Source organism: Syngnathoides biaculeatus, chromosome 6 (genome assembly GCF_019802595.1).
Source record: "Syngnathoides biaculeatus isolate LvHL_M chromosome 6, ASM1980259v1, whole genome shotgun sequence".
Taxonomy (NCBI): Eukaryota; Metazoa; Chordata; class Actinopteri; order Syngnathiformes; family Syngnathidae; genus Syngnathoides; species Syngnathoides biaculeatus.
The window spans coordinates 11,312,395-11,338,436 of record NC_084645.1 but is presented as its reverse complement, the minus strand read 5'-3'; the positions used below and the strand labels follow the sequence as shown (position 1 = coordinate 11,338,436).

At 43.0% G+C, this 26,042-nt stretch overlaps 1 protein-coding gene across 1 annotated transcript in view; it reads left to right on the top strand.

Annotated features, from left to right (window-relative positions):
- The window catches only part of jph3b (junctophilin 3b), a 74,344-nt gene that overhangs the window by 33,653 nt on the left and 14,649 nt on the right, over positions 1-26,042 (top strand). The window contains exons 3-4 of the mRNA XM_061822491.1: positions 1,792-2,157; positions 16,619-16,743. Of these exons, the coding sequence (XP_061678475.1) occupies positions 1,792-2,157; positions 16,619-16,743 (491 nt within the window). The remainder of the gene's footprint in view (positions 1-1,791; positions 2,158-16,618; positions 16,744-26,042) is intronic.

Below are 26,042 nucleotides of genomic sequence, written 5' to 3'. Positions count from 1 at the left end.
CTATCTATCTACTATCTATCTATCTATCTATCTATCTATCTATCTATCTATCTATCTATCTATCTATCTATCTATCTATCTATCTATCTATCTATCTATCTATCTATCTATCTATCTATCTATCTATCTATCTATCTATCTATCTATCTATCTATCTATCTATTAAATACTGTATGTATACACATCTTTTTACATTTTATTATATACTGTATTACCTGCGACTGGCTGGCAACCAGTTCAGGCTGTGCCCTACCTCATGCACGAAGATACTTAGGATAAGAGCCAGCATTCCATTGACCCTTCTAAGGATAAGCGGCTCAGATAATGGATGTACTGTATTCCAAAAGAACCACTGGAGAACACATTACATTTGCAGTCTCCCTGAAAGCACCTCATGTTCTCACTCAGGTGCAACGTACCTGGAATGAATGGTGGCCATGGCTGCACTGATTCTGTTGCCAAATGCAGTGTTTATCGTGCAACATATAAAGGCTCCTATGTAGTGTGTTCAGACGGGTTTGTCCTGGAAATCCCTAACAAAACCTGTCACTCTCGAATGAAAATGAACTTTCCCTTTTTTGAAGGCAGAATGTTGTAAATTATATTTAACTGGAAGAAATGAACTAAGTTCAATCCATGTTTGATCAAAATAAGAATTAGTTCATGAACTTTTATTCATTGAACTCGTTGAGCTAGAACACTATTATAACGCGTTTGTTAAACCCTATACACGAACTGCTCGTACCTTTATTTTTTGAAATCATTATCTTACTACATTATACCCTAGAATTTTGTTATCACACATACTGAATCGATTGTCAGTTGAGAAAACAAATTCCAAAAACAACTGCACGAGAGAAGCAAGAAAGAAAGAAAAAGGTCTTTGGAGATGGCATTGGTCAAATGGTTCTCCCTGTGATTGTGTGGGTAGGATAGAATAGGATTGGGACCATAATAAATGTTTTTTTTTGTTTTTTTTGCATGCACCAAACTTCAGCCAAATAAAGATGGAGCCTTTTCAATGCAACATAATCTTTTTACTAATCAAACATACACAGGAGCTCAGTGTAATGGGTGGCATTTATCCTGAATCACAAATGATAGATTTGCATGTGGAAAGTTCTGCACTTCTGGAAGTCCTCGGTGTCAAATTGCAGGAATTCAGGATTTAGGTGGTTTATTTTTAAAGGCACTTAGCAGACCGACGAACTCTATATGCTAAATACCACTGTCAGCAGCTCTTAACCTCTTTGTGGGCTGAGTGGCTGACAACAGTTAATCACGCCATTTGTAATCGACAAAGCTGACTGGCACAGAAACCGATGCACAAATGCATCCTTTAGCACTTTTCGCAATAAAAAGATGGCTGGAGAATTTTGTTGTGTTACCTGCTGTGTGTCTTCTTAGGGTTCCAAAAGGATTGAAAATTTCAGGGAAAATGTCTGAAACTCCCCATTTTAGCACCTGTTTTTATTTTATAGCCTTTCTGTGGTGGTTTCCCCAAAATGGAGGGAAAAAACATCAGAGCAAAAGAAAAAGCAATGGAAAGCACGTAATGGAAGTTCCCGGTAACTTAGATTATTGCCAGTTTCCTGTTAATTACTATTTCTGTTTTCATTTCACAATTTCCCTCTCTATGCTCCTTCCCCAAGTTGTAGCATAGAAGCACAACAATGATACAGTATTTTAAGCAAAACAGCCTATATACTGTATATAGTTGAAACAGTTATTCGAAATATGTGCTGTATATGTATTTCTTACTAAAACACCCAAGTATGGTCACCTTTATAGCCTTGGAGATGCAGATGCGGAGTTGGGAGTAGCCGATGACGATGTGGACGCCACAGCAACAGAAACCTACTGTGGGGAATGGAAAAATGACAAGAGGACAGGATTCGGAGTGAGCAGGCGGTCCGATGGGCTGCAGTATGAGGGAGAGTGGCTCAGCAACAAACGCCACGGCTATGGCTGCACCGCATTTCCTGATGGCACCAAAGAGGAGGGGAAGTACAAGCAGAACATCCTGGTGAGTGGCAAGAGGAAGAACCTGATCCCGCTCCGGGCCAGCAAGATCAGAGAGAAGGTGGACCGAGCTGTGGAGGGAGCAGAGAAGGCAGCAGACATCGCACGCCAGAAAGCCGAGATTGCTCTTTCCAGGTATTTATTCTTGTTCAGGCTCAGTCTTTACAGTATGCGCTGTGTGGTCACTGAGCTTCATGTTTTCAATCACTTCTGTAATTTGGAATGCATAAAAATTAAACATATATAAGTTTAGAATAAGCGGCACGGTAGAACAACTGCTTAGGTTGTTGGCCTCACAGTTCTGAGGACCGGGGTTCAAATCCTGGCCCCACCTATGCGGAGTTTGTATGTTCTCCCCGTGCCTACGTGGGTTAGCTCCCACATCTCAAAAACATGCATTAATTGGAGACTCTAAATTGCTCGTAGGTGTGATTGTGAGCGTGACTTTTGTCTTTCTCCATGTGCCCTGCGATTGGCTGGCAATCAGTTCAGGGTGTACCCTGGCTCCTGCCCGAGGAAAGCTGGGATAGACTCCAGAACTCCCGCGACCCTTGTGAGGATAAGCGGCTAAGAAAATGGATGGATGGATGGATGGATGGATGGATGGATGGATGGATGGATGGATGGATGGATGGATGGAAGGAAGCCAATCACAGGGCACAACTCACTAATCACGCAGACTAACATGAGTCCCTCATTTACAGTATTCTAGTCATGTAAGTTTAAGTGAGAAACTCCATAGATAATTATAACAATTTCATTACATGTGTGACACAGTGGTATGGTTAGGTTGGAACACACAGCTGAAGCCACCCGAGTCCGGGGTGTACCCAGACTTTTTCAAATAAAAATTAGGTAAGAATATTGTAAAAATGAAAAATTACTGACTTTACAATTGGCTGCCAATCAGTCCAGGGTGTACCCCACCTCTTGCCCAAAGATAGCTGGGATAGGCTCCAGTTTGGGTCAGATGGATGGATGGATGGACAAATTCCTGTGAATTTTCTTTCTGACAAGATGACAAAAACACATCCATATGTCCATATGAGTATTTGAGATTCCAGCCAACATTTGTTCTTAATTATCTGTCGCCTCTCCATGATGACAATTGAGTGCATGGATCCTTGTATAGAATATCAAATAAGGAATCTATTTACTGTATCAACATATAGTATAAACTCCTAGCATGGTCAAATGGGACTGTGAAGACAGCTCATGTTTTCCCCTGCCAGACCAGACAGCAAAACAGTAACATAATACCATGCATTGATTGTTATGGAAGCCTCCTCAGTCACATAGAAATCCTGTAAAATTGCTTATCGGAGACATAACAGACTGCCAAAAATTCAGCCTTGCTTTTTAGAACGTAGTGATGTGCAGTATTTCTCCAAGTGGCTGTGCAGCCACACAGCATCCTGGAATCTGACAGGGTACGTTTACATTGTAGTTCAGGTTCCCCTATTGGTTCCATTCCGTTGGATAGGTGAAAACACAGTGAATGAATTCTGGTGGTGGCTCCACTGTTGCCTACTAATTTTCTGATTATTTTGCTAAAGGGGCAGCACAATAGATGACTGATTAGATCGTCTGCCTCATAGTTCTGAGGACTGACTGAGGACTTGGCGAGGTGATGAAAATGGCACAGAACGACGTAACTCAGGGGTTGATGTGACCGAACCCATTCATGGGCAGGGTGGGAATTTTTTGCCTTATTGAGATAAAAGTCTCCCAACAGGCCACAATTAAGGAAATACTTCTTTTTCGTTTAACACATAAAACAAAGGCCAAAAAAGATGTACCCTCTCGCGGGCAGCGTCCCAAAACTGGGACAGGTATCTTATCAGTTCTGTGAAGTGGTACATACCAGAGATATGTTTATTAATAATTCCTATTGTAGAACGACACTTACGCATTAATACTGGTGGATTAGTATTTTGAAGACAAACTTGGGGGCGGCACGGTGGTTCAGCTAGTAAAGCGTTGGCCTCACAGTTCTGAGGACCCGGGTTTGATCCCGGCCCTGCCTGTGTGGAGTTTGCATGTTCTCCCCGTGCTTGTGTGGGTTTTCTCCGGATACTCTGGTTTCCTCCCAGATCCCAAAAACATGTAGCGTTAATTGGACACTCTAAATTTCCCCTAGGTGTGATTGTGTGTGTGGCTGTCTGTCTCTAGGTTCCCTGCGATTGGCTGGCAACCAGTTTAGGGTCTACCCTGCCTCCCTCCCGTTGACAGCTGGGATAAACTCCAGAACTCTCCGTGACCCTCGTGAGGATAAGCGGCAAAGAAAATGGTTGGATGGATGGAAGACAAACTTGGTTGCATACTGATCTTTCTCCCTTTCTTCTCTTGGAAAACGCTCCATGTGTACTTGAGGCAGCTATGTTGGGTCAAGAAGGAAAGGGAAATAACTCCGTGCTCACTTTGACCAATGAGTTATCCTCTCCTTATACCAAATTATGGCTTCAGATTAACACACTTAATTTTGATATACTAAAGGATATAATGCGTGAAAATCATGATGTCCCAAAAATGGGATACTGCCCACAATTAAGCGTGGAACTGGAGAAAAATTAAGTGACCCAGGAACAGGGGGAAAAACATTTGGGCGCCTCCGCTGGGCACCGCGCCGAGGTCCCATATTGATGGCCAAACGGGTGCCCAAGTAAAGGTCATAGGGAAAGGACTTGCACTTAGACTCGCAGGGGCTGGAGAAGGGGAGACGTGCCAAAAACCGACGGATGGGAAAAACTAAGGAAGGAATCTGAAAAATCTAAAATCCGAATGGGGCAGGTGGTTAACTAAATCAGGATGTCTTCACAATCAGAAAAATCGTAATCTAAAAATACATTTAGAAGTAAATTGGAATACTGAATAACTCGGAAATATGGGGGACACAAATGAAAAGCACAGAGAAGACTGAACAACAGGGGTTACTCTACAGGGTATGTTTGGTTGGCGGGTTGAGGGCACTGGGAGGCAGACTGCCAGCGTGACAAGTGACGCCGCGGTCTTCTTGCTTGGTCTTGTCTTTTTCGGTTCATTCTAACACGTTTTGGGCTATTGAAGGGGAGGAAGGCAAGGCAAAGATGCGGAAGACCTAAGTGCGGGGAAGCAGGGAGGCAAGGCAGGAGTCCAGGAATCTAAAAAAAGAGACTTTCAATTTAAAAAAAAAGTAGCCAACTTAACAGAGTCCAACCACCAATAATCACAGCAACAAAGAAAACCTTAAATAAACCTAAACTGGAAACAAGACAAGACATGGCACAGAGAGACAATAGCATGGGCAGGGACAGATACGGCATCATCAAGCAATGGGCTGACAAGATCTAAAAGAAGTCAGAAAGCTAAATACACAGAGATTGACGAGACAACGAGGAATACTTGAACAAGACACGAGTCGCTGGAGGGAGCTGAATGGTTAACACAAGGTAGAGGCTGCCTGACAAAATGAGCACACGAGACCTGGAAAACATGGAACAAAACCAACCCAACCAAAAAGTAGACTGTGACACATTTCTTGATGAATGGGCTTTGTTTTGCCAAAGTCTGTACAATGTGCGTTTTTGGTGTTCATTATGGTCAAGTTATTCTGTCAACATTTCATGAATAAGCAATGAATTGACCCTAATGCAAACTCCACGAACAGGGCAGGTTTAACTGGATTTATCAAACAACAGATTAATGCAAGTATGAAAATAGAAATAAAATGTGGTATGATAAAATGTCTACGTAGGAAACAGTGGTAATGAGAAGGACAACCATAACAACAACAACAACAAACAAATTAAACATAACAGTACTGTAATGTAATATTATCCAACTGCACTTTTGTGCATTTATTTATTGATTTATTTTAGCAATTGCTATGCCTTGATGTTTTATCTGTTTTTGTTTTTTAATCTAAGATGCTCTTCTTTTTTATTCTATTTTATTGCACCTTGCATCTTGTGAAAAAGCACTCATCATTCCATTGCATGCACAGCATATATTGACATTAAAGGTTTTTGATTGATGTGATTGATTTGAAAACCAAAGGAGGTGCATGGAATTCTTCTTCTTTCTTTTTTTCCTTTCGGCTTGTCCCGTTAGGGGTCGCCACAGCGTATCATCTTTTTCCATTGTAGCCTATCTCCTGCATCTTCCTCTCTAACCCCAACTGCTATCATGTCTTCAAAGTTCTATTACAAAGTTCACAGAGAAGAAAAAAAAAAACCAACCAACGCAAGGTTGAGTCAGACAACAAAAACAGAAAACTGAATAGAAAATCCAAAAGATGAGAGGTTATACGAGCTGAATAACACGCAACACTAGAATGCACAGAGTAGTAACAAAGTAGTAACAAAGTAGGCAACTGGTGATGCTGACTATAAATAAAACAAAACAAACAAAAAAAAAAGTGAAAAAATGGCAACTTGCTCTAGGTTCCCCTGCATGTAAATTCTCCCTTGATCATGATGGCTGGCTAGTGTGATGCTGGGGACTCCACACACCACTCACCTCCCAAAAATGAAAATCAACTGCAGACGGCAAAACACGATGATATGAGCCCTTTTCAGATTGTTATTGGTACTTTGTGTGACTTTGTGACTTCATAACTTGCGTAAACACGCTTAATTAAATGTTTCAATAATAATTTAACACTCGAGAACATTTTTGTGACTGTGTAGCAAAAATATATATTTAGTCATTTTGAGCAGTGGTGCCCCAATTTTTTTCACCAATGACTGCTTTGGAGTAGACTTTTTTTTTTTTTTTTCCACAGACCACATGATTTCCTTGTCTTGCACAATGGCAAACGTGCCATTTTTCTGCAGGGTAGAGAAGCTCCACCCTTAGAATTTTTTATTTTATTTTATTTTTTTTTTTTATTTTGGGGGGGGATTAGACCACCAAACCATCCTTGCTAGCCAGCCTCACACCAGTGTTCGTTTTCTCTTGTCTGACCGAGGGAGATGGGCACGCCTTCTTTGCTCCATCAGGTTTGCCACCATTGCTCGCCTCCCAACCCAGATTCAGTCTGGAGACGCAAGCTCAGCAACCACAGAGTTTGTCTAATCTTCTCCTTGTCCACCAACTGCGGGTCAGCAGAGAATAAAGATACATTTTGGAAGTTTGGCTTTTCAATGTTTTTCAATGCTCTCATTTCCATCATTGTGCAGTATAACCCCACATAATGGCAGCTCAGTGAATGAAAAAGTCAAACGCATATACAGAGGTCTGTCAAACAATTAGTGTTTGTCAGGACAGCCCACACCCTCAAAGAGTTCCTGGTTGCTCTCGAAAGGCAGCCAGAGAAGTTCCTACAAAGGTTCATGCGGTGGAAAACCTGTAATAGAGGCTAAATAGGAGCTAATTAAATACATATTGGAGAGTGACAAATTGCTATTAACACAAAAGGAGAAGTGGGACTCAGGTGTGAAACTTCACATCTCTGTGTCAGTGCAGTTTATATACAACAGCAACCGTCTTTCACACCAGTATTTAATGTTGTACTGTGTTTTGGCATATCGTGCTTCCCTTTCCAACTGTCGGATCAGTGTGGCCGAATTGTTTATTATTTTATCTCGGCCTGATTAAGAGACGGATTACAGTTCAAGTGGAAGCAGGATTAGGGAGGTTATAGTACAAGTCATTTGCCAAGTGACAAGAGCCCATCTGGATCTGCTTAAGACTGTGATGTCTCAGTTGAAGAGCAATGACAGTCGATCCAAGGAGAGTCAAGTGTAAAACAGGCAGATGAGATATCATTTATGAGTGTGATACCATATGACTTTTGCAGAAAACGGCTCAATTAACTTGGACCTGAGGCTATTTGTTAGAGAGATGCCAGTCACCTATTGTTGAGGTACCATTTTGCAAGGAACCAACACTCCCAAATTTCAACTCAGGGACGCCAAAAAAAGGGGTACAACACTGGTTTAAAATTTGCTAAAATTCACTTTGATTTTAATCACCTTTACTAATTGAAAAGCCGATGAAACTAATCCATTATAAATTGAGGTATGCATTCCGATCAAATATACTTACAAATATAAATTACAATTTGCTGTCCACATTTCTATTAACTGCTGACAAGGCAAATACTTATGGAAACTCAATGAAATTAGTCACTCTGTGTGAAGATTCAAAACTAATTCAAAACTAATTTAACTAACTTATATCCTGAAACTAAATGTGACCGGTTGATTCTTGCATTTTATTTTTATTTTTTATTTTTTTTACAATGAATGATTAAAAATATGTCGGCACGGTGGCTCAGCTAGTAAAGCGTTGGCCTCATAGTTCTGAGGTCCTGGGTTGAATCCCAGACCTGCCTTTGTGGAGTTTGCATGTTCTCCCCGTGCCATGGGTTTTCTCCGGGCACATCCCAAAAACTTTCACCATTAATTGGACACTTGAAATTGCCCCTAGCAGTGATTGTGAGTGTGGCTGTTCGTCTCGATGCGCCCTGCGATTGGCTGGCAACCGGTTCAGGGTCTACCCCGCCTCCTGCCCATTGACAGCTGGGATAGGCTCCAGCACTCCCCGCATCCCTCGTGAGCATATGCGGCAAAGAAAATGGATGGATGGATGGATGGATGGATGGATGGATGGATGGATGGATGGATGGATGGATGCATTAAAAATATGATCATGATCAATTTACAGGATGACTGAGTGAGAACAGTGACATCACTGTCCATTTGTATGTCAGGACCAACCTTTATTTTCAAACCCAGCAATGCAACTGTCAGTGTATAGGACACAACTATGATTTATACTTACACTTGATTTGTCTTTCCAAATGAAAAATGCCAAAAGAAAATTAGGAACCGGGCAACAGGGCCGGGTGGCCGCCAATGGTTGAGCACCGCCACAGGAACTGAATGTGGTGGCCGCTGGTCGAGCGCCACCAGTAGAGGAGCTGAAGGTGGTGTATCTTGTGTAAAATAAAAGATAGTGTAGGTGTTTAATATTCCCACAGGTGCTTTATCTTGGTCTCCAGCCGTAGGGTCCCACCAGTGACTAGAACCAGATGAAAGTGCTTCTTCCGGTTTTTCAAAATTTGGAAGTTGGTTGGGCATAACCCTTACTGGAACACAAAACAGAGACAAACATGAACATGAACATGGAACAATAATGTTTAGGCATTGGTTGGTATGGAATTATTAAAAAATGATGAAAAGTGAAAGAATGAAGGCAGTCATTCATAGTGAATCAGTAACAGAATTTGAGACTGAACCCTTTGTCTGAATATAGAGCTAAAAATGCCTTCTAATTAGCAGTTGAAGAGTTTGTTTTCAAAACGAGAAATAGGCATTTTTTTCAGATTTACGAAACTCACGCCAAAATTATCCAGCTCCGAATGGATAATTTTGGTGCGAGTTTCGTAAATCTGAAAAAAATGCCTATGTCTCGTTTTGAAAACAAACTCTTCAGTTGATCTTGGAACCCAGCGATATTCTAATGTGTTACTAATGGATGTTATGTTCAATAATTTTTCAGATCAGGATATTGTGTACAGGTAAAATGGACCTACAAGTCATATATTCATTCAGTGATGTCACTTGTCCATGTTGGTCAGCTGTCACAGAGAAGTAGATATGAGAGAACATGGAGGAAAACTTGAGACAGGTACAGTATCCTAGGAAAGACTCAAACACTTCAGCTATCCCTATGAGTGTACTTGTTTACTATGTAAATGCTCCTGGGTGTGCATGCAAGAGAATACAGGAGCTGAATTAGTAAAGAGACAATCCTATTAGGGCAGCACGGTGGCTCAGCTGGAAAAGCGTTGGCCTCACAGTTCTGAGGTCCCGGGTTCTATCCCGACCCCGCCCGTGTGGAGTTTGCCTGTTCTCCCCTTGTCTGCGTGGGTTTTCTCCGGGCACTCCTGTTTCCTCCCACAACCCAAAAACATGCAACATTAAATGGATACTCTAAATTGCCCCTAGGTGTGACTGTGAGTGTGGCTGTTTGTCTCTATGTGCCCTGCGATTGGTTGTCAACGAGTTCAGGGTGTACCGTGCCTCCTGGCCCTTGACAGCTGGGATAGGCTCCAGCATTTCCGCAACCCTAGTGAGGATAAGCGGCTAAGAAAATGCATGGATGGATGGACAATCCTATTGGACTTCGACTCTGTTAAGGGCACTCATCACCACATATGCAGCACCACAATACTTCCACGTCCAATAAAGCAAAGAAAAAAAAAAAGTTCTTTCCCAATAATTTCCGTAAACAGTATATACACATACTACATACAAGTGCACATAGAACCTAAAACTGAAAGGTTGAAAGTGGATATTTTCATCATCCATGTGTCTTTACAAACTGCCTCATTTTGCATTTAACTACAAAGTTTTTGAAGTTCATATTCACTCAAAAAGCATGGGCACAAACACAACTTGCGAGCCCACCCAATACATTATGCAAGGTCCTGGGGTGGGTATATTTATGTAAAAGCTATAAATGGGATGCTTCACTGATTTCATACTGTTTTTGTGGCAAGTGACTCTCATACAGATTATGCCGAAAATACACTATAACTGGTGCTATTGCGCTTTTGTGACAGTAAGGGCACAGATCCATACCATACTTGCACAACAGACCAGTTGGTCTCTCTCTCTTGTCCAGTGCCCCCTAAATTCACAACTTGCATCACAGTTACTGCTCGTTTCTTAGGACTGCTTGTCTCATTACCAGGATCAGGTAGAGCTGTAACATACAGTATTGAAGTGTCTGTTCGCTCATCGTGAAAACAGATATTGTCCTGGCTCTCCCTCAACTCCTTTTGCTCAAACTCTGGAGTTGTTTGAGTGTGTCTTTAATTAGACAATTTCACAAATTAATGACAATGATTCACTGATGTTGAATAAGTAAAATTGTTTTCCCTCTCTGTGTTTCCTTTTATCAAAGACACTTCTTTATCTCTACTTTGTTACCCAGGTTACCCTCATCTTTTGTGTCACCGCTTTCTCTGTCTCTCCTGACATCATTGTTTGTCCAGAAGGGATCACATGGTATAATTATTCTTTGTTTAAGCACGCACTTTCTGTCTGCGCAGGAGGTAGATATAGTCATACAGTAACAGGTTGTTGTGGATGAAAAGAGACATCATAAAGGAAGCAATGAGAATGACTAAGAGGTATTTTTATCTTATTGTGAGTACCAAGGTGATAAGGCTGGATATGTTTATCAGCGCAAGGGATTTTGTGTGGGGGAAATCATGCCTTTACTTATTGCGCTGAGATTTTCAGAAAAGAACATGTTTTTGTAATAATACTCTCTTCCATCTTCCAGTGACTCAGCCCCATGGCAAATAGTGGTGTTTATAAATCACTATGTGCCTGGCATTGCATGGTTGGTATAGAGAGTAAATCAGTGTAAAGAGAAACAAAGAGGCAGTGAGGTGAAAATCAATGTCCATTGACATGCAACACTGCATCAAGATGGCTGCTGCACCCAAAAGGAGGCTGCTGTAGCGAGAAAGTATGGTGAGGGATATGGACCGATGTCTTATGCCTTGGGCCCTGAGTTAAAGGGGGGTCCTGAGAGACAACTGACGCTGGCCCATATTATTCATTCCAAAACAAGGCGCTGCTAAAGTGCCAGGTAAAGTGACTAGTAGAGGGGCCTGAGAGATGGTAAATATAGCAACAACACAACTGGAACCCCTCGTTGACACTGCAGTGACAGGTTTAAATTCAAGAATCTCACTAATGGGCCCCTACTAACAGGAGGCCAGTTGTTAAACACACAAACAAACAACATAAAAGATCTTTGCTTATCTATCCATCCATCCGCCGAGCCAACCATTTTCCAAACTGTTTTTCCACACAATCCATTTTTGTGTATCTATGTATGTGTGTGTGTGCGGGGGGGGGGGGGGTCCTTGGTCGTTTGTGTCTTAGAGCCTCAGGGGGGCGAAAAAGTCGCTGTCCCCTCTACTCTCTTTTTGCCCATGATACAACTATTTGACTTCACCTCACCAGCTACCCAAATGAGGACAAGCCCTTTCAATTCCCTCCTCATACATGTGAATGTGTGTTTGTCCCACTATAGAGTGAAGGTCTTACACTTGTGCTTCCTTCATCCATTGCTCAACACCTCTGCTATTGTCACACACACATGCCACTCATTTACTCATCACGGTGTATCTCCTCTACTTCTCCGTCCATTCGTGGGCAGATTGATATCTGAGTCATTATGGCTCATTGCCAACCCACCTGTTTATCTTGACAGCCCGCTTCCCGCATCTCCATCCCCATTAACCTGCTTCAACCCTCTCCATCATCTACTCTTGATGTATTCATCAAATGATGCTCCACGTGGGGGGAGGCTGTCCTTCAATTCCAGTTTTCAGCACTGATATTCATTTATTCACAGGCTCCACCATTTTGATTCCCACCCAAGCCGTTTGAATGCCTGTCCATGTGGCAGTCTTGGGCCAGCGCCTAGCGCCCCTATTGCATGCCCACCCCTCAACCATCGACCTCCCACACCCGCCACTGAATTCAGTTCATAGTTCATAATTTCAAAATTTTTAACTAGGTTCACATGCCCTGAAAGGACTCCTTTCCTTTTCCTTTTTATTTTTAAAAATATGTTGCTGTTGCCAGCATGGTGGATGACTCGTTAGCACATCTCCTTCATAGTTCTGAGGAACCAGGTCCAAATCCAGCCTTGCGTGTGTCGATTTTGCATGTTTTTCCCGTGGCTGCGAGGGTTTTTTCCGGGTACCCTGATCTCCTCCACATTCCAACACATGCATGGTAGCTTAATTGAAGACTCAAAATTGCTCGTAGGTGTGAATGAGAGTGGGAATTGTTGTTTGCTTATATGTGCCCTGCAATTAGCTGGGGACCAGTTCAGGCTGTTCCCCGCCTCTTACCCAGAGTCAGCTGGGATAGGCTCCAGCGCGCCTGCAACCCGAGTGAGGACAAGTGGTCTGGAAGATGAATGAATGTTGCTGGGAGCTATTACCCTCAAAATACTGGCATTTTAACCCTTAGCCAAATCAAATTAATTCCACAGAATTCCGAAATCTCTTGGCATTTATATTCGAGTACTAAACAAAATGTATGACTGTTGATAATGTATGGACGGTTATACTCAAGTTTAAATATTCCAGAACTAGCCAAGGCATGGCAAGGTAGTTCATTTGTATAGCACAATTCAAAGTGCTTTACAAAGACATCAAAACATAAATACGAGTATAATCTAAGATTAAAACAAAAAAGAATAACCATCCATACATTTTCATAGCCGCTTATCCTCACGAGGGTCGCGGGAGTGCTGGAGCCTATCCCAGCTGTCAACGGGCAGGAAGCGAGGTACACCCTGGACTGGTTGCCAGCCAATTGCAGGCCACATTGAGACAAACAGCCGCACTCACAATCACACCTAGGGGCAATTTAGAGTGTCCAATTAATGTTGAATGTTTTTGGGATGTGGGAGGAAACCGAAGTGCCTGGAGAAAACCCACGCAGGCACGGGGGAGAACATACAAAATCCGCACAGGCGGGTCCAGGATTGAACCCGGGACCTCAGAACTGTGAGGCCAATGCTTTCCAGCTACTCCACCATGCCACCAAAAAATAATAACAATAGATAAAATAATTTTAATAACATCATTAGTTAAAATATGATTAAGTTTAGAACAGTAATCTTTATTAAAATGCATCTGAGAACTTTAAATACACAGTTTGGCAGATCTGAGGATTTCTGGGAGTTTCTTCCAGATTTGTGGAGCATAAAAGGTGAATGCAGTTCCTCCATGTCTAGTTCTCACTATGGAGACTGATAAAAAAAAATGAATCTAGATAACCTGATGGGTCTGGAAGGTTCATAGTGGGTCACGAGGTCATTGATCTATTTTGGCCCTAGACCATTCTGAGCTTTATAGACCAGCATTAGAACTTTGGAGTCTCTTCTGACCAACAGGCACCCAATGTTAGGACCTCAGAGCTGGACTGATGTGGCCGACTTTTTTGGTCTGAGTGAAGACTTGAGCAGTAGAGTTATGAATGAGCTGCAATTGTCTAATGGATTTTTTTTTTTTAGCTAGACCTGTAAAGATGCTGTTGCAATAATAAAGCCTACTAAAAATGGATGCATGGACTAGTTTTTCCAGGTCCTGGTGAAACATCATCTTAATCAACATCTTTGAACGTTGATATATTCTTAAGGCAATAGTAGGGTGACTTTGGTATTGGTTAATTGTGTTTTTCCAGATTCCAGATTGTAATTTATATCTGTGTGTCATCTGTATAGCTATGATAATTTATTTTGTTGTTCTTTATAATCTCTGCCAGTGGGAGCATGTAGAATTGTAGATGTTAAACAGAAGAGATCCCAGAAAGGAACTTTGGGGAACTCCACATGTCATTCTTCTCTGCTCAGATGTGAAGTACTTCCTATTCTCCATGTGTATTTTGAACCACTTTAATCCATTTCCGGAAAGACTTGGCCAGTTGTTTGAGTAATACACTGTCGTAAACTGTTAATATTGGCATTAAAAAAAAAAAAAAAACACGACCAAACAAGTACTATTTCATTATTCTTTTTGTTTTTCCCTAATAATTGAGAATTTCTGAAATTCCTTTGAGTTTGAATCTCCCCCAAAAATCTCATTAGTCATTAGTTTAGTAATTACTTTTTGCAGATATAATTTTCTCTCATGTACTGCATAAAAGTAGGGCTGGATTCAAAATAAAAGAAAGCTGCATGAGGCGCAGGTGTGCACCTCCAAAATAGCGCACTTACGCGGGCACCCGCAAAGCTCGTGCTGGAGCGGCAGGATCATGACAGTACCCCCCCCCCCCCCAAAGGCATGGCTCCCAGACGTGCCTAAACGAAAAAACAGACAATATTTAACACAGGCAGGGGTGGGCGGAAGGGGTGTCCGGAGGAGGGCACCAAACACAAGGCGTCCGGGTGGACAGGTCAGGAGGATGACCCGGATGCCAAGCACCAGGGTGCCCAAGGGGCGATTCGGGCGGACGACCTCTGTGAGGAACCAAACGGCGAAGCAGGAACCAGATCGAGGCAGGCCACTGCTCCGGACGAGAACCTCCCACGCCGTGGTTGCAAGACGACCAGGGATTGGTCGCCACCGAGGCTTGGTCAGTAGGCAGCTGTGGATTGGTCACCAACGAGGCCAGGTCATGAAGCGACTGGGAGCCATCTGGAGCGAATAGGACGATGGAGAGAAGGACCAGAGCCATAACCGCCACCATCACAGCCATCCCGAAGTCTCTCGCCACCTCCTGGACAGCAATGTGAGAAGGCAGCGACGCCATCGCCACCTCCTGGACAGCAACGTGAGAAGGCGGCGATTTGGCGGCTCCTCCTCCCTCTGGGCTGGAAGCTTCGCCACCAGCTGCGGGTCTGCGGGTTTCGCCATTGCCGGCGAGGAGTGGGAGGACTGTGTCTTAGTTGCCACGCAGCGGGAGGCACAAGGGAGCGCCCGGCCGGGGCGTCTCCTCTGGCCGCCACGCGGAGGTCCCGGGTAGATGGCCAAGCGAGTTCCCTCGTACAGATTGGTGTACTTGGACCTACAGGGCGAAGTCGCTCGGGTGCTGGAAACGCGGGGACGTGAAACAAACTGACTGGGATGAAATATCGGACGAGCAGATTCATAATCAGAATAATCGCAGTCGTACTCCGGCAGCCGGTCATACAAATCACGGTCCTCCTCATATTCCGAAAAGTCAGAGTCCAGAAGAATATGAGGAGCCGGACGGGTCGTGTTCGGGACGTATTCATACCTCGCTGGCGGAGCGTAAGACCCGGAAGCGGGGGACGTCAAGGAGCCTACCCGGATCGGACAGGCTTGGTCCTCCGGCAGATGATCTACCTTGTGTTGGTCCCGGCGATGCCGGGTCTTTTCTGCTGGGTCCTGTTTTGGCCAGTTCGTTCTGTCACGTCCCATCGGAACGAGAGTAGGACCCAAATGCAGGACTCGGAAGATGCAAGGTAGTTCAAGGGGACACGTTTATTATATGCAGAGGTAGGGGATCGAGCAGGCAGTCCGGTGCAGCAGCGGTAGTTGGGACGTCGGGCGAAGAGAGCAGGTGAGCGGGCAGGCAGGAGTCGGTACACGGGAGAACAATCAACGCAGGCAGAAGTATCAAAGGAGTCAGGCTTACAAGGTTGGTCGGAGAACGGACAAAGGTCGGTACACACAGGTTCAATCAGGGATACCGGAGCACGCGAACGGGACATGAAGATCAGCGAACTGGTGCCGGCCAGTTGTCATCGCGGTCATATAAATCCACAGCATAATCAGGCTGCATGAGGTGCAGGTGTTCACCTCCCAATCAGCGCACCTACGCGGGCACCCGCACAGCTCATGCTGGAGCGGCAGGATCATGACAGTAAATAGAAAGCCCATGTGTTGAAATGACTGCATAAATTCAGAAAAATACAGTTTGAAAACAATTTTGAGATTGTTTTCTGTTTTGCATCTTGACACAGCAGTCCCAAAATATTTTACAGATTTAACAAATGTAATAATTGAACTGTTTTGGAGGTTATGCTTGTTCTAAACTTTTGTTTCAGAATGCCATTTCACATATGCACTTTTAATAATAATATTTCCATTCCTGTGTGTCAGGACGGCTCACGCGCAGAGTAAAGCAGAGGCAGCTGTTGGAGCAGCCCAGAAAGCTCAAGAGGAGAGTCGCATGGCCAGAGTCACTGCCAAGCAGTTCTCCCCTTCCTTCCAGCACCCAGGAAATGGTGGGTGAACACAGACTCAATGAATACAGCGATACAACGATACCATAAAAAGTATTGGCACCCTTCTCAAATTCTTATATTTTTGCATCATTTCCCCACTTTGTTTAAGGTCATCAGACAAATGGAAATATCAGACAAATACAACCCAGATGAACTTAAAATCCTGTTTTTAGGTGGTGGTTTTATTTATCAAGAAAAAAAACTTTTCAAATTTATCTGTCTCTGTGTAAAAAAGTAATGGCTCCCTAAGATGAATAATTGTTTGGGCCATCCTCAGCAGCAGCATCTGAAATCAAGTGTTTTATATAACTGGAAATGAGTCTTTTACATCTCTGTAGAGATATTTTGGCCCACTCACAAAATTGAGGGTTTTTGGGCATGAGGGGGCTTTTTAAGGTAATGCCACAGCATTTCAGTTGGATTAAGGTCTGGACTTGGACTAGGCCATTCAAGCCATTCAGAACTTGATTTGCTGGTGTGTTTTGGATTGTTATCTCGCTACAGAACCCAAATTCGCTTCATATTGAGGTCACAAATGAATGGCTGACCATTTTCCTTCCAAATTATCTGTTAAAAAGCATCATTCATGACTCCATCAATCACAGCCAGTTGTCGAGGTCAAGGAGTGAAGTAGACCAAGACCACCACACGACCACTAATGTACCTCCATCACAGTCTGGTTTGTTGCTGCCTCAAAAAGGGACTAACTCCAATTGTTGTTCTCTTGGGGTAATCTTTGTAGACTGGCCACCCCTGTGAAGGTTCACCACTGCTCCCCCTATGGTTCACTGGAAATAAAGCTGTAGGAAAGGGCTTTTGTAATTCTTTCTACACTAATAGATGTCAGTTACTTTTTCGATGGCTATGGATTTTTTTTGGATCCTGTCAGTATCCTGGAGCTTTTTTAGACCTTTTATCCGACTTCATTTGTTAGGATATTATTGGGATTTTTTTCAGTGATTTCTTGATTGAACTGGTCTGGAGGTTATCAGGCTTGGGTGGGACCAGTGAAAATTAACAGAAAATTGTGGTTAACTACAATTAATTCAAGTTTTAACAAGGTTGCTAATTACTTTTTTAAGTGACAGAATAGTATTTTTTCCCTTAATCACAAAATAACTATTTAAAAACAGCATTTAAAGTTCACTGGCGTATATTTGTCTATTTATATTTGTTTGATTATCTTGAACATACAGCTGCAACAATATAAAACTTAAAATACTTTTTCACGGTACTCTATATGCTACACACACCATGTGATGCACATTTTTGTACAGCCCACCAAGACTTGTGTGAAGAATATATTTATCTAAACATACACAAAGATAAGTATGTGTAAAAACAATTAAACAGTTAATGATCAGGTGCCACACTGATAGCCTACATGTGGCTAACACGTGCACAGAGTTTGTACCTTCTGCCTGTGCTCACGTTTTGTCTCTTTGGCAATCTGGTTTCCCCACATTCCACAAACATTCATTCATTAGAGTGCGTTTCGCTTGTATTGGTTATAGATAAAAGTTAAAATTAAATCATTAATATATACGGTAAATAATAAAAAAAATCATTTGGATAAGGAATACAAACTCGTGCATTTACTTCCAGGGTATTTCAACATATGTTGAAGGTTACAATCAAACCATATTTGTCTCGAATAGGGCACCATGCCTCTTTTTATATCCAAAAGTTTTAGGAATTGTGACAAAAAAAACCTTGATCAATCTCTGCATTTTAGAAAATAAAAGTTCTTGATTTCAGCGGTCGACTGTTTTGGAGTCAAACCCACAATCCACACAGGAAACATCTTAGACATCTTCTTGGACAAAATTTCTTAGACAATATTTAATAAAACCACTGGGGTAGTCGTTGACAAATGGAAATGGATTTTACGACGAAAAATTGCAGACAAACGTATGTAAAGAACAAGATAGAGGGAGAATGACTGAACTCGTACTGTGAGTGTGAAATGAGTTGAATCATAGTGAGGTAAATTTGGGAATTGTGGTAGCTCGCAAACTCAACCCCCAGATTATTATGCAATTTGTACTTTTTAGTAATCACTGCAATGTTTAATTGGGACTTGGTCTGGTCCTTCTCAGTCCTCTCAGGAGAAATGCAGGCAGGTTTAGTCGAAGAAGAAGATGCATGAAAAGTTAAAACAAAAAAGATGCAAAAAGTTGTTGTTCATTTGGGGTGCATTTGTTGCTCTTTCTCTCAACTGCGGGCGGAACTGGTAAGGATGACAGGAGCAACGTCCTGGGGTCCCCCCACGAACAGATTAAGGCTGGAAAATAGATTGAAGCCTCACGTGGCTTCAGACAGTGCCAGCATCCTGGTCTGGGGTTGCTTGCGCCACACAGTGACACAAAAGCAAAAAGGGAGGAGTGGGTGGGGTTGGCTAGAGGTGCATCGCAGCTGAGGATGTGTTAGCCAGCAAGAGTGACCATTAGAGAGAGCGGGAAGAAGGGTTAAAGCGTTTTGTGCTGAGGTGTGTCTGGGTGGGGGCGTGGAAACGACACCTGTCGACTTGGCTTGCCAGGTTAAATTTTGTTCGATCTGCATGACCCATGCCCTAAGTACGGGTTGAGACTCATACCATCAGACTCACCAGCATATTAAAACAAACAGACAAAAAAAGATTCCCAAGTTTGAAACTGTCTCATGCATTGATCAAGCGTATAAAATGATTGTTTAAACTGTTGTCTGGGCAAATCAAATTCTTATTGTTCAATTCTAATGATACAGGAGAGTTTACAAAGTCTTTTACTCAGACCTGTAAAATTGAAATGTCAATGATGTAGACGTATCATCAAGGATATTCATGAAGGTTTAAAAACGTGGGATGTCGTCAATATAATTTTTATTGTCCACACGCAGTGTCTTGGGGGGGCGTGTCCCATTGTTCAACAGTCATCAATCACTTCCTTCCTAATCATGCTGTGCAAGGCATGAGGAGACTTGCAATCACTTTATGACTCAGATGATATAAAGCAGTGTCTAGTGAAAACAAACCTTCTGTTTAAGGTTCAGGAAGCAGGAATGCAAAGGTTATCAACTGTTGGGGCTTCCTGTTGACAACAGTTCAATAGGGCGTATTTGCTACATGTGAATGGGTGTTGATAGTCCATGCCTGAAGCCATCCTAGAAAAACTCCAGCTTCCCTGTGAACCAGATCATTATAAATGATAGGCGATGAATGAAAGATGGAAAATGTTTTTCTTCCAACTTTGGGAGAGGCCTTTTTTTATTCCAGCATGACTATGCCCCAGTGCAGGGAGCAAAGTCCAATGCATGCTTGTGATAAAGGTTTCTGTCAGCCACCCTTAAACTTTGCATTTCTGGCTTTGTCAGTCACACCTATAAAACACTGCAGGTAGCCAAGCTAGGCCATGCTGCGCTCAGCTTCGTCACACCCACGCACACACGCACACACACACACACACACACACACACACACACACACACACACACACCACACACACACACACACACACACTACGGGAACTCATCCTAACAAACATTCCTTGGCACATAACTAAACATTCTCACATGTAGTTGAAGGTTCATACGTCAGTCCTGCTCTTAACGGTTTGCTGGCAAACAAACAAAAGACACAAATCTCTGTCAAAATATACATGTAAATATACAGTGGACATACAGTACCTGCAAAAAGGCTACACAGCTCAAATACCAGGTTTTTGTGGTGTCAAAATTGAGACCAAGATAAATAATTTCTTATAATTGTCTTAAATTTGATACATCACAGAAGAGCTTAGCAAGTTCTTTTTTTAACTTAACAAGGTGGAAAATGAATGAATGGATTAAAAAAAAATCATAAGGTATGTAAAATCGGGCTTGAAATTGGTGAAGAAGTGAGGCATTCTTTCAGCTTCCAGACACTGTGGGCCGAATGATCCGAAAACCCTCTATATTGGTAGCATTGAACTCATGTTAAAAGAATTGGGAAAGTGACAACTCCATTGATTGCTCACTGCATCAAATAAGGGTGATAGGTGTTTATATACAGTAGTGGGGGAGAGCCTCATACTAGAAAGTATATCCCCGTGTCTCATGATGACATTTGCCACACAAGAAAGGGAAGGGGAAGGCAGAGATCTTCGAGTTCAGTTCACGTAACTTTATTGTCGGATGTATTATACAGTACATACGTGACATACAACGTAAGAGAAATAGCATTCCTCTCAGACCTGGGTTGCTATAATAGACAAAATAGTTAAAAAGGAAAAAAAATACAAATAAACTGGTCTGTCTAAAATATGTAGATTGTGCCTTATACTGTAGACAATATAAGCAATATGGTCAATCAGGCTAATTTAATGATTCCTACATACAATATACATAGATCTGTGGTATTGACATTATGAGGAGCAATGTACACAGTTGAGTCTTTTGGGCATTGTGATAAATTATGGACATTTGTCAACAGTGTCGGAGAATAATCAGATGGGTAATGGACACAGTGAGGCAAGGGCAAGGCAAATACTGTTTTTGAATTGCAGCGTGTGCATCAGCTTAATTTCTGGTCTACAATCAATGGTGGTGGGTGCCAGCGCGGGATAATAATAATGAGTGCAAAGTAGAGAGGGAGTTGACCATCCTGACTGCCTATTGAAAGAAACTGTCATTGAGCCTACTCATTTTGGCCCAAAGACTCTACAGTCTCCTCCCCGATGGGAGAAATTTGAAGAGGCAGTGGGATGGGTGAGTGGGGTCCCCTGCAATCCTGGTGGCCTTGGGGGTTAGTCAGGTGCTACAAATGTCTAAAAGGGAGGAGAGAGAGAGAGAGACACTGATGATCTTCACAGCTGCTCTTACAGTGTGTTGTAGGATCTTGCGGCAGGAGGTGGTGCAGCGCTGTACTGTATGGTGATGCCGTTGCAAAGCATGCTCTGGATTGTCCCTCTGCAAAAGGAGATCTTGATGGGGTCTGAGGCTTTTGCTTTTTTCACTTTCTGCAGAATTAGAGCCCTGTTGAGCCTTTTTAGCCAGTGCTGTGGTGTTCGTGGTCTAGGACAGGTCTTTGGAGATGTGTACACCCAGGAATTTGGCGCTGCTCACTCGCCCTACTGCAGCACTGTTGATTGTTAGAGGGGGGTGCTGGGTGTGCCCTTTCCTGAAGTCTATTATGATCTCTTTAGTCTTTTACATGTTCAGGTGGAGATTGTTGTCCTTGCACATCGTCAGGCGGCTCACCTCACTCCTGTAGCTTGTCTCATCTTTGTTGTTGACGAGACCCACCACAGTTGTGTCGTCTGCAAACTTGATGAAGAGGTTGGAATTAAATGTGGGTGCTCAGTCGTGGAGTGAGGAGGAGGGGGCTCAGCACACATCCTTCAGGGGGGCCCTGTGTTCAGCCTGGAGGTGTTGCTGCGGACCCGAATTGCCTGGGTCTCCCTGTCAGGAAGTCCAACAGCCTGTTGCACAGGGAGGTGTTGAGTCTCAGCCGGTCTTGTTTGAGGATGAGCTGCTGGTGGATGATGGTGTTGAATGCTGAGATGAAGTCAATGAACAGCATTCTGACATGTGAGTCTTTAGTCTCCAAGTGGGTGAGACCTGACTGGAAAGCAATGGAGATAGCATGATCTGTCGATCGGTTGGACTGGTATGCAAATTGGTAGGAGTCCACCGTTGGTGGAGGGGTTTGATTTGCACCATGACTAGCTTGTTCGAAGCACTTCATAATGATGGGAGTGAGTGCAACCGGGCGGTAGTCATTGTAGCAGGAGGGAGATGGCTTCTTTGGTACCGAGATGATGGTGGTGGCTTTGAGGCAGGTCAGAAAGATACCATGGCTCAGTGAGGTGTTGAGTATGTCTGTGAGGACATCTTTGAGCTCATCTGCACTGTCTCTCAGGACGCGACCAGCAATTTCATCCGGTCCCGAGGCCTTACATACGTTAATCGTTCTGAGTGCTCTCCTCTGGTGTCTGGAGACAGTAGCAGCACCCAGTCGTTGGGAGGCAGAGGGATTTTCTGTGCTGGGGTGTTGTTGTCTGCCTGGCAGTGGAAAGGAGTCATTACAGGTTTGTGGGAGGGGCGTATAGTCCATGATGGTTTAGATATGATGCCACTATTTCGTGTGTGTCCCTGCTCTCACGCAGTGGTAAGCAATCCTCTGGGAGTACTGGCTTTAGCTTCTCTGATGCCATGTGACAGGTTGGCCCTATCTGTCCTGAAGCTCACCTCATCCCCAGCTCTGAAGGTTTTGGGGCCTGAGGAGCTTCTGGACTTCCCATGTCAGCTATGGCTTCTGATTGGCCTTGATGGAGATGATTCTGGAGACTCCAATGTCGTCCATGCACTTCCACATATAGGCAATCACTGTCTCTGTGCACTCGTGGAGGTCCGTGATGTTGTGGTGGCTGCCTGTTTGAACATGCTCAAGTCTGTGGTGGCAAAATAGTCCTTGAGTGCCTCTGATGACCCTTCTGGCCACACCTGGATCTTTTTCTTGGCTGGCTATGTCATCTTAACTAGCAGTATGTATGTAGGTATTAGCATGGCAGTAGTGTGCTCTGAGGCTCCCAGGTAGGGGAGGGAGAAGACTTTGTTGGCTCCTGAATTTTGTTCCCTCTTGTGGTAAATTTAACATATCTATGAAGTTGTGGCAACATGGTCTTGGGTTCAGTGTGGCTGAAATCCCCAGCTAGGATGAGGAAGGCATCTGGGAGTGATATCTGCTGCTCACAGATGAGCTGTCGGAGTTCGTACAGTGCCCCGTTCCTGTTTTTAGTTGAGCTGGGATGGCTGCAGCAGAACAGCAGTAAATTCCGTTGGTTGATCAGGGCCGGCACTTGACAATCAGCAACTCCAACAGTGGTGAACAGTGTTTACAAACCACTCCAGCGTCGCGGGACCAGACCTCGCTTATGTAAACACAAAGCCCCTCATCGCGAGTCTTCCCTCCCTCGACGAGTGCTCTGTCTGCCCGGTAGTTTGTTAGCCATCTGAATGGCGTAGTCCGGGATGCTATTGTTTCCACAAACACACAGCACTCACTCATGCTTTTTGTTGATGTGCAGAGTAAATGGATATAGTGCATTTTGTTGTCCAGCGAGCGTACGTCGGCCAGGGTGATGGAAGGACGAGCTGGCTGATGTGGGCGAGCTGCTAATCTATCTTGGACTCCTCCACGCTTGCCCCTCTTCTGCTTCCTTAACCTGAAATAAATCTCAGTTGGTCTAGAAGTATTTTGCTGTTGATCAGAATGCTGAAAGTTTTTGTTCACACACTGACTGTCAGTAGAAACTGTTCAAAATTACTTGCAGCTTGGCCCCAGTTCGAGCTGAAGAAAAACACTCCCAAAGCTGGATGCTGCCACAAACATGCTTCACTAAACGCAGGATGTTCTTTTGGTGATGAGCAGTGTTGTGTTTGTGCCAAATATCCATCCATCCATCCATCCATTTTCAGCACAGCTTATCCTGGTTAGGGTCACGGGGGACTGGAGCCTAGCCCAGCTGACTTTAGTCAAAAGGTGGACTGAATCCTGAATTGGTTGCCAGCCAGTCGCAGTGCACCTATATACGTAGTGTGTGAGTGGGAAGTGAACTGTACCAAACATACCTTTGGCATTTATAGACAAGATGTTTCACCTTGATTTCTTTTGAAACATTAAAAAAATCAAAGTGGGAAAATGCGCAACGGTTATGTAATACAGTATAATACTTTAAAGATTTACAGTAACATTCAGCATCCATCCATGAAGGGTTGCGGCCATGCCAGAATCTATCTAAATTGATATATTAAAAAAAAAATCGACACATTTCTGTTAAAATGCCAGGTTTTTGTGAAAAGTGGGACCAAGAAAAATAACTTCTAAACTCATCTGAGGTTTTGGGTGGGGTTTGCAATTTCTTGCCATGCTTGCTTCTTTTCTTCTTACCTTCCATCCTCCCTTTCTTCCTTCGTTGCTTCATTAGGAATCCTTATGCATTGTAGGTTAATCCATAACCCTAACTTGTTCATTGGTGTGCTTATTAGTATAAATTGTTGTCTATATAGGCTGGCAATTGACTGCAATCCAAAGTATATTGCCAATATTTTTTAGCATGACTATATTATTGCAATACATGACTATATTATACAGTACATTAAAGTATATATATATACAGGGTGAGTGGAAAGCATCTCCAGATGTTAAATACTTTAATAATAATTTATTCAGATATAATATTTTCCCTTTTTTGTGTGCGTATGTTCCATGATGTATGGGACGTCTATTCTAGCAAACCAACAACTTTAGAAGAACTTGAAGGGGGAATACAAGAACTTATGTCTTCCATCCCACAAACGTTCCTTGTGAAATAAGTTAATGCCGTTCCCAGGCGGCCCGAGAAACTGGTGGCTAACGCTGGTGGCAATATCGAATTTTAAATGAAACTCAATAAAACACTTTCTTTTCATGTTCACTTTTTAGTAAGAATTTTATTTCAGAAAATATCTACAAGTATTTAAAAATAGGGAGTTACTTTTTAATCACCCTATTTATTACAGGTTTGAGGCTCTGACCAAATTGGTCACATATGAAAACTTTTTTTCAACTTGTGCGATTTAAAAGGTTATGTTGTCGAATTCACACGAGTGTTTGTTTTAATAGTTGAAATCATTTTTTTTCTTGCAATCTCCTCCTGCATGAGAAAGGGAGAGAGAGAAAGAGAGAGAGAGAGAGAGAGAGCACTGTGTTTCTTATGAATTCCATTTGAGTTGAATGTGATGGGGTGAACAAATAAAGAGTATTTGTTCACCCCATCACATTAGATAGTAAAAGGTACAGTGAAATAAACCCCTGTATCCACTTATTACCATTCATAGAACAGAATAAATCATGACTTCCTGCGAATATATCAGCTTTTTGTTAAATTAACCAGAGTCAGATTTCACATGAAGTCAATTTGTGAGCAAATAGACAAGCTCATCGTTATTTCAATTTTCGTAGTTTTGTGAGATTTTTTTTTTTTCTAGGTGGCATGTCATGGGATTTTTGTAAACCAGCCCTATGGGGACACAAGCCAGTGGAATCTGTAGGCCGGTCCTAACCCCGGATGAATAAAGAGGGAAGAGGGTTGCGTCAGGAAGGGCATCCGGCGTAAAACTGTGCCAAAAAATATGAGCATTCATCTAAAGAATCCCATACTGCATCGGTCATGGCCCGGGTTAACAACGCCCGCCCCTGGCACCGCTAACCTGCAGGGCGTCGGTGGAAATTCAGCTACTGTGGGTCGAAGACAAAGAAGAGGAAGAAAGCGGATTCATCGGCAGAAGAAAAAGAGGAATGC